This window comes from Eurosta solidaginis, chromosome 3 (genome assembly GCF_040869045.1).
Source record: "Eurosta solidaginis isolate ZX-2024a chromosome 3, ASM4086904v1, whole genome shotgun sequence".
In the NCBI taxonomy this organism is placed as follows: Eukaryota; Metazoa; Arthropoda; class Insecta; order Diptera; family Tephritidae; genus Eurosta; species Eurosta solidaginis.
Genome location: NC_090321.1, coordinates 31,459,232 through 31,473,449, shown reverse-complemented (window position 1 = coordinate 31,473,449; position 14,218 = coordinate 31,459,232). Strand labels below are relative to the sequence as shown.

Here is a 14,218-nt window from a genome sequence, read left to right as displayed (position 1 = left end):
AAATTGGGCGTGGTCCTTCTCCGATTTTGCTAATTTTTATTAGGCGTACATATAGTAATAGGAGTAACGTCCCTGCCAAATTTCATCATGATATCTTCAACGACTGCCAAATTACAGCTTGCAGAACTTCTAAATTAACTTCTTTTAAAAGTGGGCGGTGCCACGCCCATTGTCCAAAATTTTACTAATTTTCTATTCTGCGTCATAAGTTCAACTCATCTACCAAGTTTCATCGCTTTAGCTGTCTTTTGTAATGAATTATCGCACTTTTTCGGTTTTTCGAAATTTTCGATATCGAAAAAGTGGGCGTGGCTATAGTCCGATATCGTTCATTTTAAATAGCCATCTGAGATGAGTGCTCAGGAACCTACATACCAAATTTCATCAAGATACCTCAAAATTTACTCAAGTTATCGTGTTAACGGACGGACGGACATGGCTCAATCAAATTTTTTTTCGATCCTGATTATTTTGATATATGGAAGTCAATATCTATCTCGATTCCTTTATATATGTACAACCAACCGTTATCCAATCAAACTTAATATACTCTGTGAGCTCTGCTCAGCTGAGTATAAAAATGTACCATTCTGGTATTTGGAGAAAGAATTGCGTACTTTTCGCTGCAATTTGGACGAAAATTCCTTTTGAAAAACAAAAGGGACAATATTTTTAAAATGTCACAAACAAATTATTTATATAGGCCCTCGCGAATTTCAGTCCCTACATCGCGTTAATGTGTTACTATTTGGCAGCAGTAATATATTCACGCCAGGAAATCTCCATTATTTTGGGAATTGTGGCACGCTCTGACTTATACTATACATAATTCTACATAAAGATAAAAAAAATATGTAAAATTAAGTCAACCTATAGTTCTTTGGGCAGCTCTCAGTATTTGATGAAACCTATCTTCCTCCGGTCCGAAATTCGGTTAATGCAGCAGAAATTCTTTGAAGTCGAGGGCTTGCACTTTATGAACAATGTGGAGAGTTGCTAAATGTGGATAAACTTTTAGTATTTTTCAGCTAAGGTAACTAAAAAAACAGCCGTGAATTAGCCTAATTGACACATTTATAATGTTTCAAAACCTGTATAAGGGCTTTCAATACACGACCCGAAAAAACTGAATAATAAGATATCCTTTCCAATAGGTTGTTTAGGGTTCACAATAAAAAATGAGGGTTTTCCCAAAACAAAGTGAACACTTGTTATTTTCATCATATAAATATTTAACCGGATTTTAAGCTTAACTTATTACTTTTGCTGGTTCAAGACACTGGCGGCGCCGTGGTGTAGTGGTAACGTACTCCGCCTACCACACCGAGGGTGCTGGGTTCACAACCCGCGCAAAAGACACATCAAAATTAAAGAAAAAAGTTCATTCAATTACAAAAAAGCATTTCAAAGCGGGGTTACCCTCGACAGTGGTTTGGCAAACACTCCGAAAAGTTTATGCCATTAAAAACCTTCTCAGTGAAAATTCATCTACCTTCCAGGTGCCGTTCGGAGTCGGCATAAAAAATTAAAGCCCCGTCCCGTATATTTGTAGGAAAAACTAAAAAGGGGCAAGATGCAAACTTGAAGAGAAGCTCAGCCTAAATATTTTCTGAGATAAATCGCGCCAAGTATATTTGTTTTTATTTATTTTTTATCATGGTTCAGGCCTACTTATTCAATCGTTTATTTGTCAATTTAACAATGTCTGACTCCGTCTTAAAATGCTGTGACCATCATTTCTTTGTGCTAAAAAAATCTGAGAACGTGTGTTAAGTGATCCTATTGCCCTACTATGAAAAAAGATATACACCCATAAAAATAAATATGTATTTTATTTCATAGTTTTGATATCGGCTGACACTTCGGCCAAAAAGCCACCTGAATATGCATTGCAATGTGATATCTTGGAGAAAAATGTACAATTTTCTTAATCGGTATTGGTTTAAATATATATATCAGACCAAACCTAAACAAAAAGCTGTATAAATGGATCGAAGTGGTAACCGTAGCCGCTATGTCAAAAGTACCGTTCTTCAAATCTGCTGTGAACAGTGTTGAAAGTGTAGAAAGCTTGTGAATGATAACCATTGTAAATTTTACCAAGTAGCGCAACTAACAGCTGATCGGTGAAAATTCGCACATTCACACGAACAGTTCTCGACTCAGTTTCAAAACAAAAGTTTAGATTATTTAACTCAAATTTTAAAGTGAGATAATCTTTACGAGTTTATGTACATAGAATATATAAGGCGTTTTTGTTGTTATTAAAACAGTAGTTTTATTTTTATTAAAGCTTTTATCAATTTTTTTTTTAATTTTGAAAAAACTCCGAACACCATTCCTTCATTTTATGACATTCGACTGCCTAGTCCACTGCCTTCCACTCTATTCGCAACATAACCTCTGTTTAAGTTGCCAAACTATATAGTAAACAATGATGATAACTAAGTGTGATATCTTCTGCATAGACACGTCAAAATTCCAAAGTGATTGGATCACCTGATTTGTATTTGACTATCGCTGTCTCATTATGTATCTCTTTTTATCACCCGCTGAAGATAGGCGCCGCCATATTGAACACCCTGTCAAAACGCTAAAAAGTAGCCATATTGAAAATGCTGTCAAGCATTTGACAGATAAGATATCACATTTAGTTATCATTCACAATGGCAGATAGAGTACAAGTCCGACCGTACCTGAATGACATGCACTTTTTATTCCTCCCGCGCAACTGAATTCCATAAACGATTCTTTGTCTTTGCATTCATTTTATCCTGTTTACTTATCGGTTGCAAGTGTGCAGCGTCAACAATGTCCCTGAACATGAATTATCAAAACGCTTAATATCTTTATCTGCATATTTGCATTTTACTTACTTAAATTCATCATAAGTTTGAGTTGTATTCACAGCACGCAACTTGGCATCGTTTCGCAATTCATATAGTTCGGCCTTGCGTATGCGTTCTAAGCAATCAGCACGAAGCCTTAATAGTTCTTCTGGTGTAATTTTATCTATAATTGGTAACGTAGCCATTTTTGAAATTGGAAATCTAATAAAATAGACTAGCAACAGCTTCGTACTCTTACGGTTTGTTTGATCGATTCAAATTTCAATTTGACGTCGCTACGAATTGCCAGAATTGCGAAACAATAATACACTGGCAGTGAAATTGTTATTTAGGACAAAAGTATATCAAAATCAATGCTAAGCTACCCAGTCGGGAACGCTTCACAAAGCATTAATGTCTTCCCAATTAAGTTTTTGAGTTTCAAAGACTATGATGACGTTTGTAAGTGGTGCTACAAAAAATTTCTTTCAAACTTCGTCAATTTATTCATATCGCCTTTTCATAGGGCGTCAAATGCGACAACGAGGACTGGTTTTCAGTAGGTATTGAAGCTTCATTTGATTTGGCTTGAAGCTGGAGACATTGGTGCTTTATCGGTAACCGTATCGGTAACCATTATAAATTTTACCAAGTAGCGCAACTAACAGCTGATCGGTGAAAATTCGCACATTCACACGCACAGTTCTCGACTCAGTTTCAAAAACAAACTTTAGATTATTTAACTCAAATACTAAAGTGAGACAATCCTTACGAATTTATGTATATAGAATATATAAGGCGTTTTTGTTGTTATTAAAACAATAGTTTTATTTTTATTAAAGCTTTTATGATTTTTTTTTTTAACTTTGAAAAGACTCCGAACACCATTCTTTCATTATATGACATTCGACTGCCTAGTCCACTGCCTTCCACTCTATTCGCAACAAAACGTCTATTTAAGTTGCCAAACTATATAGTAAACAATGTCGGTAACCTTATAACAGCTGATTCGACCAACCTTATGAGAATCAATGCAATCGATTATTGGTACCGCTAAGGTCGTAACCATATCGTAGCCAACCAATTGGGTTTTGGTTTACCGTCGTAACGATAAACAGCTGATTACGTTAGGGATACGGATACAGCGATACGACATACGGCACCAATGACTCCGGCTTAAACTTTAGTCAATTTTAGCTGAAGTTTAAACTCACACTAAAAAACTGGACACTAAAAAGACAACAAAATCTAACACCAGTATGGCCAATTTGACATCAAAACTTCTTGACCACTTGTCTGCAAATATTTTCATTTATTTAACTGTTCTGTTACTCTTCGCTTGAATGCCAAATGATGTGAAACAAGTGGCAATAATGAAATAGGATGTAAAATAAATTAAACTTAACTTTTGACCCACACTGATTTATGAACTTCTAGACTTAAAGGGCTAATTAATGTTGACTTATAACTATAAAACCATAGCCAGATAAAACAGCTGATCGAACCTACCTTATGGAAATCAATGTAATCGATTAATGGAGCCATACCATAACACTAACGCCATAACCATACCATAGCCAACCAATTGGTTTTTGGTTTCTCGCCATATCCATAACCTAAAAATATTTGAGTTGGTGAATTTATTAACTTTTTGTATATTTTATTTATTTTTTTGGATACCTTTTAACTATTATTTTTTTTTTTGTGGAATATGTTTGTAATTTTTTGCGTTTTCTTCATTTTTATGAAATTTACACGATTTTTAGGTTAAGGCACCATTACTCGATCACATTGGAGATGGATATGGATATGGGTATGGTTACGACTATGGCGTTAGGGTTAAGGAAGTTTAAATTGGCCTTAATAGAAATGCATTCGAAGCTAAATAACCATCATATCAGTTCGGGCAGGTTTAAATATCAGTGATTTTGACCTAATAAAAACCAAGCATCACTTCATGTCAAAGAATAGTATTGAATATACATAAATTTACATTGTACATATTTAGTTGTTAGTTTTTTGGTATATAGGTACTTTACACAATGTGCAACCATATAAGAAGGGAGAAGAAGAGTCGTATGATTATAAATAAGATGCAGGAAAATAACCTAGTGTCATATAGGAATTAAAAAAAAATTTTACTTTTAGACGCTTTTTATAGATGAAAAGAAAATGCCTTATATCTTTTGCAAGAAAATAAAATCAGCCAATGTATGACGTTGAAGGTTGCATTTTTTGATACGAGGAACTACAAAAGACATATTCGAGTACCTTACTCAGGTATTTTTCGTAGTCGATTACCTCGTACAAGAACTTCGTTGGGTATCGAGTATGTGGTTTTTTAACCATGTCAGTTAACACCTGTATTTTTGTATCTTTTGCTCTGAAAACAGAAGTAAACCGTATAGTTGCCTAGGCTCATATAAAATTTGGAATAAAACACCGAAATCTAAGGTGAAAGTGTGGTGCGCAACGAAAATTGGCTTAGGTTTTTGTGAAATAACCAAGGACGCGAATTTATTCCAGGATTAAAAGTCCGGAACTTGCATTCTTTTAATCTTTTAAAAGTTATGCACCCTTCCTTCGAAAAATGAAATAATTAATAGGTTCAATTTAAACAAATTTTTGTATAATATGTAAGAAACGGACTAATTTTTATGAGTTCTACTGAGCTTTTTAAAGAGTTCGATACGACTGCTTGCGCCCGCTACCTTGTTGTTGTTGTTGTAGCGAAGGCTTTGAGAAGTGTTATCGATGTGATGGTCCTTTGCCGGACCATCTCGGGAACGATTTATATGGCCACATTAAACCTTTAGGCCATACCTCCCTCTCCACCCCCAAGTTCCATGAGGAGCTCGGGGTCGCCAGAGCCTCGGCTGTTAATGAAACAAGATTCACCACGGATAGGTGAAGTTGACAATTGGGTTTGGAGAAGCTATATATTGCGCTAGCAACCTCAAATGGTTGCGCTACACAACCCCTGGAATCTATGTGTATTTTAGTCGCCTCTTACGACAGGCATACTTACCGCGGGTATATTGTAACCCTCTAACCCGCTGGGGTTACCTTATTTGGTATCATCTACTTTCCTCGATCCTTTTGAACTAGTACTGGTGTCGAGTACAAGATGAAATCGAGACGGCACTATTAATATTGATTTTTATTCAATGCTTATTATCTATTTGACAGAATCATGAACATGCATGTTCTAGCAATGAAAAAATTAAAACGAATTTTCAAAAATGTGAACAAATTTTTATATGTGCTTTTTTCTCATTTATCATTTCACTGAACGTGAATTGGCACTTAGAAGTAGCACTCTTTTTCAAGAAACCATGCACGTGTGAACTTTTAATTAAAAAAAGTTTGATAATGGTAGTTGTTGTTTTTGTTGTAGCAGTGCTTCCCCCAATCTAATAGGTGTAAGATAACTATCCCCATTATTGTACCGCTACTGTATTTTCTTCGCCAAAACCACTGTGGCACTCAAACTGTGCCTTTTTACGCAAGCGGGTGAGGCAGCTTATATGGAAAAAAAACTGTGAACTTAGTGGCTTTTTAGCGACCTGGAACATTAAAAACTAGGCTTTTCTTTTACCATCATGTGCAGATATCTTCCCTCTATCCGTGTTAAAAAGTACTACATATTGATTGGAAGATTTAATAAAACATTTAATAGCAGCACTAGCAGAAAAGGCTGTCAACTTTTCAACTTAATAGTAAACAATGGTCACACGCCCCTCAGGTGGAATCGAACCACTTCGACGCTAATCGACTACAGATTTGAAGTCTGCACCCCGGACCACCGAAGCTCAGAGAGGCAATTATTATAAATGAGTTGCGACTATTTAAACTGTCTTTAAACGAAAAAGCATCTGTGAATTGCAGACACAACGAAAATTGAGTGAAAACTATTGCAATAGCAAGTAGTTTGATGACACATTTTAGAACAAAACCATAAGATAAATAAGATTTAATAAAAAAGTGTTATGCATATTGCAAACAGAATGCAGTGATAAGGTTAGGACTTGTTTGTTATATGTATGTAAAATGATATGTAAATAAAGACTAACATTTCTTTAGCGTAGAATGGTAGGGCGTATCTCAAAAGGAAAGACCATTTCATACATATAATTATAAAATGTTAATTGGTTTTTAATTGAAAGTATATTTTACAGGAAGATAAATACACATATTTGGGACTGGTAGTTTGAGATCTATTTTGTTTATAGTATCGTGTCTTCGTCACGCATGAAATTATAAAATCGCGGCGGTTGCCTGTTGTTGTTGTAGCGATAAGGACACTTCCCGCAGGCCTTGGGGAATGTTATCGAGTTGATGTTCCTTTGCCGGATGATCCGGTACGCAGGGCCGTAGAGAGAAAATCCGAGCCCGGGACTAAACTATTTACGGCCCCTATAAAAAATCCACTAATACATTTGATTAATTAGAATTAATGACGTCTCATTCATGAATCATTATTGATGGATTACATCAAACAAATTTTTAGCTACACCAAATAATTGACTTTTGGACTAAGAGCTGAAAATAAAATTAACACAGAATATTTACTATTTATACTGTTTTATTGTATCACATATAACTAACATATGGATTGTGTGAGATATCCCTTGTTGTTGTTGTAGCGATAAGGTTGCTCCCCGAAGGCTTTGGGGAGTGTTATCGATGTGATGGTCCTTTGCCGGATACAGATCCGGTACGCTCCGGTACCACAACACCATTAAGGTGCTAGCCCGACCATCTCGGGAACGATTTATGTGGCCACATTAAACCTTCAGGCCATCCCTCCCACCCCACCCCCAAGTTCCATGAGGAGCTTGGGGTCGCCAGAGCCTCGTCTGTTAGTGAAACAGGATTCGCCGCGGACAGGTGAGGTGGACAATTGGGTTTGGAGAAGCTATATATTGCGCTGGCAACCTGAAGGGTTGCGCTACATACCCCTTGAATCTGGTATTTTAGTCGCCTCTTACGACAGGCATACCTACCGCGGGTATATTCTGACCCCCTTACCCGCCTTCTACATAAGAGTGGCTGCTTCATGTTTTTGTTGTTGCGTGATTATTTACTAACAGCCTAGTGATATCAACATTTGCCACACTATAAAGCTTTGTATTGGGTTGATACCTTTGATTCCCAGAAATCAAAAGTTTAAGCGTTCAAAAACGCCAGGGGCCTTATTATGTCACTCGATTCGAATTTATGAGATTCGACAGATTTCGAATCACATTTACATTCGAATCGAGTAACATAATAGGGCCCCAGGAAGCAGGGGCCCAGCAGTAGTGTCTTCAAAGTTAGATTTAAAGAAATCTTCACTGTTTCAATTGGTTGAGAAAAAAACAACGTATTTTATGACAAATTCACTTTTTATTGATATTCATGTTTAACAAAGTGTAGTTACATTGTATTTGAAATTTTCAAATATGTTTATTTTTATCTATTGTAATTAGAATGAAGTTAATTATAAAATGGAAAGGCTTGATTTTTGACGTATCCTGCTCATATTAAGTAAATAAAAATGATATGTACATATATGTACATACACACATTATGATACCATTTAAAAAATGCAAGTTCTGGAGGAATGTACATAAATGAGATAAAATAAATTCTATTAGCTATTCATGTATGCCAAAATATGTATAAATATTTTTTTTTTTTGTTTTGTTAAGAAAAAAATTAAGGTTTGCTTAGTCATGTAACTACAAACTTATAATAAAAGCTAATTATAGCGACACAAAAAACATCAATTCAAGAGTAATATAAGTCTATAACTATTAAGTGTAGAAACAAAATTACATTTCATTTCATTTTAATAAGGTTAATAAATTTCCAATGACACATTTACATAGTATATTATTTTGTATATATGTATATACAAATATGCAAGTGTATTCCTGCAAAGTTTGTAGATTTACGCACTACGCTTCACGCTTATTTTCCATATGTCGAATGTGGATATTTTTATGTTGTTTTAGTTGCTGCTGCTGTCGTCCTCTTGTAGTGGATTGTGTTGGTTGTTGCAGTTGCTTCAGATGTTGTTGTTGTTGTTGCAATTGTTGAGGCTTTGAACGACAGCAGCGCATGACATGCACTCATTTACGAGGCTGTTGAATAATTATTTGCGGCTTATTTGGATGAAACGATGGTGGTTTTGGTGAATGTGCCACTTGTGCTGCTTGTGGTGTATAATCGCTATTACCTTTGACTGGAGCACCGCTCACGGATGTACTGTTAACAGCGATTGGTTGCTTAAATTGAAATTACATTTATTTACATTAAAAGTAGACGTTCCGCTATTATTAAATATGTATATAAACATTTACTGTTAATCCAGTGCAATCCTCAGCATCCTTGGCGGGACGTTCAGAGGTAGACCCCTTATGTTGCACAATACGCATGCCACCCGCTTTAACTGAAATTTAATGTGAAATAATCTATGATGAAATTACATTTAAGTGTTTAGTTACATTAATGTGTACTAGCTTAATATATTGCAATATTAGTATGTTTGAGTGTACTATTAAGAGGTATGTATGTAATATTCAGTTGTTGCTCCGCGAAGGCTTTGGGGAGTGTTATCGATGTGATGGTCCTTTGCCGGATACAGATCCGGTACGCTCCGGTAACACAGCACAATTAAGATGCTAGCCCGACCATCTCGGGAGCGATTTATATGGCCACATTAAACCTTCAGGCCATTCCTCCCTCCCCACCACGAAGTTCTATGAGGAGCTCGTCTGTTAGTGAAGCAGGATTCGCCGCGGATAGGTGAGGTTGACAATTGGGTTTGGAGAAGCTATATATTGCGCTGGTAACCTGAAGGGTTGCGCTACACAGCCCCTTGAATCTGGTATTTTAGTCGCCTCTTACGACAGGCATACCTACCTCGGGTATATTCTGAACCCCTAACACGCTGGAGTTAATGTTGTGTTGAATATTGAATTTTATTCAATGCTTATTATCTATTTGACAGAATCGTGAACATGCAAGTTCTAGAAATGAAAAAATTAAAACGAATTATCAAACATTTGAACAAATTTTTATATGTGCTTTTTTCTCATTTATCACTTCACTGAACGTGAATTGGCACTTAGAAGTAGCACTCTTTTTCAAGAAACCATGCACGTGTGAACTTTTAATTAAAAACAAATTTGATAATGGTAGTTGTTGTTGCTGTTGTAGCAGTGCTTCGCCCCATCCAATAGGTGTGACCGATCACAAATTGTCAACAATATCCTCTACCGGGAGTCCACAGAAACTTGCTATTTCCACAGGGGTGGACCATAATGAGACGGGTGTTAGAGGCGTTGGTTCCACATTACAATGGATGAAATGGTTGGTGTCATGTGGGGACACATTGCAAGCGGGTCATACATTTTGTATGTCGGGGTTGATTCTGGATAGGTAAGAGTTTAACCTGTTACAGTATCCAGATCGAAGTTGAGCTAGAGTGACTTGCGTTTCCCTGGGGAGTATGCGTTCCTCTTCCACAAGTTTTGGGTACTGTTTTTGAGTACTGGATTCGCCGGGCAATTCCTGGCATAAAGGTCCGACGCCGGTTTATGGAGTTCGCTGAGGACCTGCTTGTGTTTTTTGGCTTCATACGGCTGAGTTATCAGATGCCGTATTTCCTCATAATGCTTACGGAGATTACTCCTCAAGCCCCTGGGCGGTGTTGGCTCATCTGTCTTTTGGGATGTCCAGGTTTCTGGGTATTCAACAGAAACTGTTTGGTTAGCATCTCATTTCTCTCCCTGATGGGGAGTATTCTCTCCTCATTATGTAGATGATGTTCTGGGGACATAAGAAGACAACCCGTGGCGGTTCTGAGGGCAGTATTTTGTCAGGCCTGTAGCTTCTTCCAGTAAGTGGTATTCAAGCTTGGCGACCATATCGGGGACGCGTAGCATGCAATCGGCTGGCTAATTGCTTTGTAATTGGTACTGAGCGTTTCTTTATCTTTTTCCCAAGTACTGCCAGCAAGAGATTTTGGGGATTTTATTACGGCTCTAGAGTTTCGGTACAATTGCGGCTGCTCACCAAAATGTAGATTCTGATCAAACGTCACAACCAAGATTTTAGGGTGTACGACAGTCGGTAGCGTAGTACCATCAACGTGGATGTTCAAAATGGTCGACATTTGGGACGTCGAAGTCGTAAATAAGGTCGCGGAGGATTTAGTCGGTGATAATGCCAGGTTTCGAGAGGCGAAAAAACTGGAGGGATTAGGAAGATAGTCGTATATTCTTCAGTTCTTATTAATATTCAACAAAATATTCCCGGCGGAGCACAATGTATGTACATGGGCGACGACTTAGTATTCTGGATATTCCTTGTTGGATGGCCATAACCGTTTAAATGGTTAAGCGTCAATTAAGTATATGTAGATATGTCTTTTTAAAACTAATTAAAATTTTTACGGAGGTTGTATTTTAATATGCCATATGAGAATCTGCGAAAGCAAAAACTTAATTATTAGGTACACCGAGCCGGTGTGAAGTTTGGAACATTGTAGATAAGACAAGTGTGACATCTTCGGTATAGCCGTTAAAAATACAAATAGAATGGATCACCTGATTTTTAAAGTGACTACCGTGATCTCAACCTGTATCTCATTCAATCACCCGCTAAATATAGCCGGCCGTGTGCGTCACCATATTGAAAATCCTGTCAAAACGCTAAAAAGTAGCCATCTGGAACATACTGTCCTTCGAAATTTAAGATTTTTGAGTTATCTCCCTATTGATCTACTACTTATTTTCATCGTACAGCCATATTTAAATGCATTGAAATTGTGACACATCTCCGCATTATAAACAAGTAAGCGCATATACATACATTTGAATGTACACATATACATATCTAGCAGCTTAAAACGCCAATATAATTGAAAAATACATATATGTTCCAAATTTTGTTGCCTTATGCTGGGAGCACTGGAGGATTGGAAACTCGTCCTTTCCAACATCCCAGACTCGTCCGTTTGTCACGCTAGTAAATATGCTGATCGGAATCAAATGGCATTCTGACAGCATATTCAATAGAACAAAGTGATCGTGTTTTAGGCCTAAACAGCCGTAATAATAAATAAATTAAATATAAAATATATAAGCGCTAGCTGTATTTCCATATTGAATTGTACTTACCTGCTGGTGGATGTCCAGCTACAAGATTTGGTTGTTCATCAGCCATTTTCCTTTTGCTTTAAATTACCTTCAACCTGTTTATAGGTAAATTGAGTTGCTAACCGGGAAAAATTATACAAATTAGTTACTTTGGAACTTTTACTTTGCCTAAATTACGCACCAATTTCTTCGTTCTACCTTTCCTCTATTGCAGATTGCTTTATGTAAATTTATAGAATTCGCGTACGTGCACAAACAACCATTGCTTACTATATAGTTTGGCAGGTTAAATTGAGGTTATGTTGCGAATAGAGTGGAAGGCAGTAAAAGAAGGTAGTCGAATGAAATATAATGAAATAATGATGTTCAGAGTTTTTCCAAAAATTGCCAAAAATCCTGAATCACAAAAGGGAGTGTAGTAGAGTAAGGTAAGATTTAAATAACTTTTCCGCATCTCTACCTGTTCCGTGTTTCTTCAACGTGTATCGAACCTGCTGATCGTGATTACTTCATAAATAGTTTAAGGAATACTCCTTTAGGAGTATAGGAGTGTTCCAAAACTAATCTGTATTCATACAAAAAATGTGCTCCAATTAACATTGCGATGTCCTAGGAGAGGAGTAGGTGATCCCACTCTCGCTTTGTTTGGGAGTATGCTATAGAGTACTTTCGAAAGTACTTTCACTGCAGTACTCCATGGAGCACCCACAGACGATCATATGCCAAAGTACTAAAGAGGAATTGTGTCGGAAAGAATTATCGGAGTGAATTTAATTTAAAATGAAAGTAAATGAAGAGGGGCAATACAACTTTTATATTTTATAGTACGAAAATTCTTCTGTTATTTAGCATTTGCGTGAATAAGGAAACTAATATTTCTCTATAATATAGTATGTATACATAAAACCAGTGCGCGGTTGCATTTTATCAGAGCTCCTATAGTAAAGTTTTATTATCAGTTATTTGTATGCAATATTTTACTTTTGGCAACTCTGTTCGATCGTCATCGTGTCATGATCACGATCGTTAAAAAGCGAGCACTGATCGGCTGATGGTGGTCCGCAAATGCATTGCAAAGAGGTATTGTTAGAGTACTCCCACATGAAGAAAATGGAACACGTAATCCAACAATTTTTGCAGGGTATGTTATGGTATCGCATTTACAATGCAAGCAGTAAGGAAGGCGGTCGGCATGATGTGGTGGTGCACAGTGGCTAGTCATTGTCGGCTGGGGCGGGTCCTTGCCAACCTTACTGTTCCTGCGCCATAATCAGAAAAAAGTTCCTATCATGCCTATCAAAACCAAGATCTGTCAAATTCAAAAAAACTGACAGAAGCGCAGAGACCGACTCAAAACGCTTATAAATTCAGAATAAAATAACATCCGGACGAACCGGATGTCACGGACAGACCGTTGACATTCAAAATCTAAATTCAAAAAAAATTCAAAAAAAACTGACGCAAGAAAAAATTACCGAACCGGACATGACCGGTTACTACTCTGAAGTCAAAATTCAAAAAATACTGCTGAAAATAAAATAGAAGAACCAAAAGGAAAATAAACATAAAGGGCCGAATATATAGAGGGGCGCCTCGGGTGTAGTTGCGACGCCCAGTGCTTAGCCCACCCTCAAAAACCATGGCCACCGACGCACCTAAATTTCGGTGGCCCCTTACCTGTTCACCCTACGTGCCTTCTAAATCAATAATGATGCCAGCATTCCCATATTGTTAACAAATTTATTCAATATTCATTATTACCAACATAGCTTTCTTTTTCTGTTCTTACTGCAAGGTTTTTGAATATGTTTAAGCTTATAAATAATTTTATAAAAAAAAATATAGCAATCAAAAATGCGAGCCTAATTAAAGAGGAACTCTATTCCTTTTTGTAAGTTTTTAGAAAAATTTATTGTGAGCCGCGTTTTGCGACGGTTCATTGAAAGTAATAATAATTGGTTTGTTTTATAATCTACTATACTATATATGTAATAAAAAAAAATCTTCTTTTTTGTAGGAATTTGGTTAAATGCCCTTTTCTCTTTTTTTTTTTGTTTTTACAAACCTATCTTAGAGCTGTACACTTTGTATACAACTTCGGATAATTGGAGCCCCTTACAAAATTAATAGGTTGTTGTATTAGATTTACTTTGAGTTTAACAGAACATCAATTTGGTATTACACATAGTATAATGACACTAATATGTACTATGCACTAGCAAATTTATTATAAACGCAACT

At 36.6% G+C, this 14,218-nt stretch overlaps 2 protein-coding genes and 1 non-coding gene across 5 annotated transcripts; all 3 read right to left on the bottom strand.

Moving 5' to 3' along the window:
- Positions 1–2,463: 2,463 nt before the first annotated feature.
- On the bottom strand, positions 2,464–3,266 carry LOC137246304 (coiled-coil domain-containing protein 103). The gene is made up of 2 exons (XM_067777414.1): positions 2,877–3,266; positions 2,464–2,817 (listed from the first exon to the last, which is right to left on the bottom strand). Exons 1-2 carry the CDS (start codon positions 3,032–3,034, stop codon positions 2,715–2,717), a joined length of 261 nt encoding a protein of 86 aa, XP_067633515.1. The 5' UTR covers positions 3,035–3,266; the 3' UTR covers positions 2,464–2,714.
- A 3,297-nt stretch (positions 3,267–6,563) lies between these two features.
- On the bottom strand, positions 6,564–6,650 carry TRNASTOP-UCA (transfer RNA opal suppressor (anticodon UCA)). Its single transcript has one exon. It is a non-coding gene; the product is annotated as a tRNA-Sec (tRNA).
- A 1,546-nt stretch (positions 6,651–8,196) lies between these two features.
- LOC137243529 (death-associated protein 1) lies at positions 8,197–12,299 on the bottom strand. 3 transcript variants are annotated; one of them, XM_067771331.1, is made up of 4 exons: positions 12,159–12,299; positions 11,999–12,095; positions 9,176–9,264; positions 8,197–9,100 (listed from the first exon to the last, which is right to left on the bottom strand). In XM_067771331.1, the coding sequence occupies exons 2-4, from the start codon at positions 12,042–12,044 to the stop codon at positions 8,945–8,947; spliced, it is 291 nt and encodes a 96-aa protein (XP_067627432.1). In that variant the 5' UTR covers positions 12,045–12,095; positions 12,159–12,299; the 3' UTR covers positions 8,197–8,944. The 3 variants fall into 3 exon arrangements, with proteins under 3 accessions (XP_067627432.1, XP_067627433.1, XP_067627431.1); XM_067771332.1 differs by having other exon boundaries at positions 12,141–12,179; XM_067771330.1 differs by lacking the exon at positions 12,159–12,299 and having other exon boundaries at positions 11,999–12,152.
- Positions 12,300–14,218: the final 1,919 nt, after the last annotated feature.

Coding starts and splice junctions, on each gene's coding strand:
- LOC137246304 (XM_067777414.1), bottom strand. CDS start 3,034: ATGGCTACGTTACCAATTATAGATAAAATTACACCAGAAGAACTATTA. Junction 2,818..2,876: donor CAAACTTATGATGAATTTAA/GTAAGTAAAATG, acceptor ATTCATGTTCAG/GGACATTGTTGACGCTGCAC.
- LOC137243529 (XM_067771331.1), bottom strand. CDS start 12,044: ATGGCTGATGAACAACCAAATCTTGTAGCTGGACATCCACCAGCAG. Junction 9,265..11,998: donor AGCTGGACATCCACCAGCAG/GTAAGTACAATT, acceptor ATTAAATTTCAG/TTAAAGCGGGTGGCATGCGT. Junction 9,101..9,175: donor AGGATTGCACTGGATTAACA/GTAAATGTTTAT, acceptor TTTCAATTTAAG/CAACCAATCGCTGTTAACAG.